Source organism: Halyomorpha halys, unplaced genomic scaffold (genome assembly GCF_000696795.3).
Source record: "Halyomorpha halys isolate HHAL.00 unplaced genomic scaffold, Hhal_1.1 Scaffold1575.1, whole genome shotgun sequence".
In the NCBI taxonomy this organism is placed as follows: domain Eukaryota; kingdom Metazoa; phylum Arthropoda; class Insecta; order Hemiptera; family Pentatomidae; genus Halyomorpha; species Halyomorpha halys.
This window is the reverse complement of record NW_027112800.1, coordinates 33,929-40,135: the sequence shown is the minus strand read 5'-3', so window position 1 is coordinate 40,135 and position 6,207 is coordinate 33,929. Positions and strand designations below refer to the sequence as shown.

At 33.4% G+C, this 6,207-nt stretch overlaps 1 protein-coding gene across 1 annotated transcript in view; it reads left to right on the top strand.

Annotated features, from left to right (window-relative positions):
- The window catches only part of LOC106690092 (uncharacterized), a 12,308-nt gene that overhangs the window by 1,041 nt on the left and 5,060 nt on the right, over window positions 1-6,207 (top strand). Inside the window, exon 2 of the mRNA XM_067050554.1 lies at window positions 5,546-5,701. Within this exon, the coding sequence (XP_066906655.1) occupies window positions 5,546-5,701 (156 nt within the window). The remainder of the gene's footprint in view (window positions 1-5,545; window positions 5,702-6,207) is intronic.

Below are 6,207 nucleotides of genomic sequence, written 5' to 3'. Positions count from 1 at the left end.
AACACAGTAAACTACAAAACTGACACTAAACACTTAAATACACATTACGCCGACATTATAAATAGACTCAAAATATAAACATAAAAAACAGAAGAAATGAACGGGTTTAAGAAAAAAAAATCACTAAGTTAATGTTAAATACAAAGCAGGACTTTTAAAAAAACAGGGAGGTAACCAAACATCACACTGGACATGAGATAAGGTCCAAAGAGGTAGTAAGGAAATATAGAGTAATGGCGATGCTAAGGAGAAGTGAAGATGCACAAATAAGTTATAGTAGAAAAGAGAGAACAGTATAAAGTGAGACATGATTATGAGGTGAATATAATTGTATGAATTAAAATAAATAAGGATGAAGATTGTTGTTATGATGGTTTATTATTGTTGTAGGTTTAAAGTACATGAATAAGAGACAGTGGTCCCGAAACGTTGTACCATATTATGATAATTTAATATAAATTTCATTCAACTGGAAGTTATTAACCTCAAAATTTTTTTTATGAATTGACTCACCAGACTTCCTTTAGAGAAAATCCAGATAAAAATTAGGAAGTTTTCAACTAGATTCATTTGGAGATATTTTTTTTTTTATTCCGGTGACTATTGATTATACAATCGTTCATAATTCCTCTGCATTTTAACCCACATTAACAAAAATAAGATTCAATGCTTTTATATGGGCAAAATATTAGTTTCAAATAAAGGAAAACTTTTCCAACATTTTGTTGTATATCTATATATATTATTTTATTTATTTCTATGTATAATTTGTTTAATTATATCCGGTTTATTCCCTTAGGTTCAGTTTATACAGTACTAAATCACTGCCAAGTTGGGTTTAGATTGATTGAATAATGTTAAAGTTAATTTTATTTATTTTTTTTACTTGTAAAAACAGATCAACAAAATTAATTATTAAACAAATAAAACACTGGATTAAAATTATTACCGTAGAGGTTCAATCAGATTATTTATTGAATATTTTAATTTGGGCCTGACAGTAGAACGTAGGACTGTGACGTCATTGTGAAATGAATTGACGTCATTCTTCGCCATGGAAACAGATTATTGCTTTTAAACTTTATAATTGCCCAAAGACAATAAACTTAGAAGTTGAAATTTATTATTATTATGCAGAAGATTTTAACATATTAAATAAGTATAACATAATTTTATTTATCAATTGTTTTCTGTATTTATTTCCATAAATGAAAGCAATACATTTTAAACGTACTAATTTGGAAACCAAAATATTTTATTTTTGTTATACGTTTTTCGTCCTTTTGGAAATTCTAAATTCTAAAAGATATATAATAAAAGAGAAAAATACTTTATTTATCTATGCTGCTTAAATACATCAGGTTGCAATATCACACAGCATACGTATCAATCCGTAATCGGACATATATTAATTACATATAATTACATGCTATAATAAGATATAAAGAAAACATTTTTTTTTCTCTACAGGTAAATATATATATAAAAAAAAGAACAGGTCTTTTAATTAAACAAATTAAGATTATTGATTTGTTGTGATAGTGGCACAAGTTGAAAAAAAGTTTTGATTTTTTTTTTTTAACCTGGAATCCTCACACCAGACTGAAAAGACAGGAATTGCACGTCGATTTCGACTAATACAACATTTACTAGACAAACGGTCTAAACTTCCAACACATTACAAAAGACTGATCTACATGACAATAATAAGGCCTATCTGGGACTTACAGAGTTGTGCTTTGGGGCTCCACTAAACCTTCGAATTCCTCCTGAATCCAATCCCTCAAAAGATCCTCAAGGCTCCTTACTTTGTCACAAATAAAGACATCCAAAAAGACCTTAATGTTCCATATATGTAACCGAACTAGATATCAATCCTTCCATTATAAACTCCCTAACCACTAAGTTTCTAACCTTCTTCTTCTATTCCTGACAGTCCTCTAAGGCGCCTGAAAAGAAGTTGGCCACGATACCTTCTAGGGTAGAAATATGATTAGAGTGCTACCAATGGGTAGTTTCTCTACATGCTTATATCACTCCATTTTAATTTTACATCGAATTCACTGTGAATTATGTAATGTAATTACAGTATGTAAATTTTATGTAATTTTATGTAAATTTTATGTAATTTTATTATTTACAGTTGTATGTAATATGTAATTATGTAATTACAGTTGTAAATAGCAATAAATACATTAAAATATATATATTTTTTAATTGGACGTAGGGTAAGTATGCCAGTTACGGACAGCGCAACCTTCGTTTTTAAATATTAATAGTTTGGTGTCAACAACCGTTTACAAAATGATTGCAGTTCTGAGGGTTCAGCTAACAAATGACGCACATTCACAATGAAAGATACTGTTTTTGGGAAAAAAGCGTTGAATAAAGTCCACCACATTTTTAAATAAAATGATATTGTGTGGCGCAGATAGCTCAGCGGTAAGGAACTATGCTACTAACTCCAAAGCCCTGGACTGAAATCCGGCTATGAGAAGTAATTATTTTATGTTTCACTGTCAGTCCGGTGGGTCCGGAAGCTCTCCGGGGTCCATCCAGTGTCATCGAGTGTTTTAGGTAAAAATTTGGAGATCGAGCATGATTCGGATCAGATCACAACCTTACACAACCGTTGTTCTAGTAATACTTGCTTACAAAGTACTTCACTCCTGACCCTTCATGGTTTGTAGCTGAAAAGATTTATTTCTTATTATTGTGTTTGTTTCAATTTCTTTTTTTTTTTTTTTAATTCTTTTCCTACAAAAAAAAACCTAAATTAAAGTAACTTCTTACACCGATAACATTCTTCAAAATGCAAATTGCCACAAGGACTGAAAAAAAATTAATAAATTAATTTTACAGGCAAAATTATTTCATTGATTTTGTGTTATGAATAAAATGTTTAACTTTTTAACTATCCTCAGGAACACATTATTTTAAATACGTATTAAAGTATATACTAGCAGACTCAAACTTCCATGGTAGAAGAGGTTATAAAAGGTTAATCAAAATGGCTGTGATCATAGGGAATTGTGTTAGGGAAAAAGCAATCCGGGTTTTCCGATTCTCAGAGCGATGGATTTTGACAACTGAGGTTCCAAAAGACAAGGAATTTGATAATAATCATAATGAAGGCTTAACGAACCCGAAAGTTCGATGCCGATACCACCAAACGCTCTCTGTATACACCTTTCCAGTGATACCCGTCCAAACCTAATTCCACTAAACCAGTTTTAACACAGTCCTCCCATCTACGTTTTGGTCTACCCCTCAGACGTTTACCCGTTTGCTCAGTATTTATTAACATTTTAGGGATCAGCTCGTTACTAAGCCCTACAACCTTATTCGCCGCAATGCTATAACTTGAATTATATTTACCAGGTGTAGGTCCCTTAATTCAGCGTTGTGTAATCTTCTAAATTTTCCTATTAATTCATCCTTTTTCGGTCCGAATATTTTTCGCAATACTTTATTTTCGAAAACACTAAGACGCTGTTCATCCCTCAGTGTAAGAGGCCACGTCTTACATCCATAAAGAACAGTGGGAAGTATAATAGTTTTGTAAATTCTAATTTTTAAGTTTTTCGATAGAACGCGCGAGCTAAGCAGTTTCGAAATTCGAAATAAGCCTAGCTAAAGATTTTGATATGGATGAATATTATACATGTGTTGGGCTGAGGAGTAAAAATCTAATCTCTTTCCCAGAGCAAAATGTTCCCTGGTCCGGGTTTCAAAAAAAAAACCGGAGGGCCTGAAAAATGAGGCATTATAGATATAAATGAGTTTAAGAAAAATAAAATATTTATATGAATATACAGACTTAATTATATTGTTTTTAAAAAAGAAATATTGGTGTCGTAATTGGAGGATTAAGATAAATTCCAACAAATCCCATCAAATCACCTTTACCCTTCGTCGTAAACCTATTGACTGCCCTACAGTTTAATAATTTTACTCTTACCCCTGTCGAACAGATCCGCTACTTTGGACTACATTTGGACAAGCGATTAACCTGGAATCCTTATAGAAGACTGAAAAGACAGGAAACTGCACGTCGTTTTCGACTATTACAGCACTTACTGGACAAACTCTCTAAAGTTCCAACACATTACAAAAGACTGATCTACATGACTGTAATAAGGCCAATCTGGACATATGGAGTTGAGCTTTGGGGCTCCACTAAACCTTCGAATTCCTCTCGTATTCAATCCTTACAATCCAAAATCCTTCGTAAAATCCTCAATGCTCCTTACTTTGTCACAAATAAAATCATACATAAAGACTTTAATGTTTATGTAACCGATCTAGCCCGAACCAGATATCACTCCTTCCATTATAAACTATCTAACCACTCAAAACCACTAGTTTCTAATCTTGCATCCTCTTCCATTCCTGACAATCCTCCGAGGCGCTTGAAAAGAAAATGGCCACGAGACCAGCTAATGTAAAATGTCATTAGAGTGCTACCAATGGGTAGTTTCTCTACACGCCTGTAAAACTCCAATTTAACTTAGATCAGATTTACTAAATGTATTATAATGTACAGTTGTAAATAGCAATAAATAAATATTAAAAATAAAAGAAAACAAAAAGAAATAATTAAATCTTATAATGGTTTAAAAATATATGATGGTGGGTGAGGGTCGCTGGGAAAAGGTGCCTCAGACACAAGAAATATTGAAGAGCCGTGGGTGAGAGCGCCAGATTGCCAGGGAGCTCCGATAAGTACAGGTATCAGCTAATGGTGATAGAAGATTGGCCCTTATCATCCTGTATCCAAGCCCTGATCTCACTGCAGTTGGTACTGTTGTATACATACCACAGTGCGACGACGTTTAATATATGCAAACCTCCTGATTGTCCCTTATTTATGTACTAACAAATTCTAAATAAATTTAAAATACAAAATATCTAAAAGTTAATAAAAAAGAAAGTAAACGATTAATAACAAATGAAACTTTAGTCTTTAACAACATGAATTTGAAAATGGAGAAGTGACAAATCTGAAAGAATCACGCTCCTAGGGAATTTAGAAACAGGACAATAATGGATGGCGTAACCTGGAAGGAAAATTAAAGCCAAAAAAGTGGGCCTTTTGTGTTTCAAATAGGCGGGGCAGAGGAGTAGGGGAAGAGTACGAGCCAAACTGACTGCCTTCTGTTTTAGTTTAGATTACAATGGCAGACATTCCTATTAACCTTAATGTAAACCTTCTTTTTGTGGCCATGGCCTCTTTGGCTTCACTTTTGCTTTGAAGGAGAGTAGGTTGTGGCATCCCCCTGGATATTCCACGACCTTTTATAGGAGGCTATAAAAGGAGGCTCTACCATGGAAGTTTGAGTCTGCAAGAATAAATAAATACTTTATTTAATGTGTAATTAAAAAAATTTGTTCCTGAGAATGGTGTTTAAGTAAAAACCTTGAACATTTTATTAATTAAAATAGGTGAAATAATGTTGCACTTATAATTATAAATAAGCTTTCTTTCACTTTAAATGCATTTCATATATACAAAATTAATTATACATTTGTTTATATTTGGAAGCGGTTTGCCGTTTCCTTAAAGGAAATTTTCCGATGTGAAGACGAAGGAACAAAGCAGCTTAGTTTCTACAGCACGAGACTCAGTAAAGCCAGCAGAACTACCGTCAACTACGTGACAAATTACACTCTGACCATTCCATTGGACGATAGTATGTCGGTAAGTCATCTTCTCCTACAGTTCTCTGAAAATGAAATTATTTTATGGATAAAATAATGTGATTACTATTCGAATCTCTTTGTTATCAAAGGGTTACAAACCTAATGCGCAACCTTCGCAGTATTACGATATGTGTTCCGGGTAACCTACGGCAACCGAAAGGTTGAATTGGAGGGGCTGCCATAATGTAGGAAATTCTAGTGCCCAATGTGGCCAACATTCGAGACTCAGAACAGACTGAGAAGAAGTTGTCCAGGCTTATGAGAGAGCCATTTTCCTTTGCCAGAAGCTGCAATTCTTCTTCGTTCATTCATCAGTAAAGTCTACCATGAGTGAGTAGATGGTAGAGTAGTGGTTCCTAGCAGAAGAGGAGAGAGAGGTATAGCAATGCGGAGAGTAGAAAGAAAACATGGAGTAAGTCCACCTAGTTCAATATAGTTAACCTCCATATCATCGTCAACCACCTCATTATATCTACAATTTTCCATAGCCCAGTCATTCTAAAA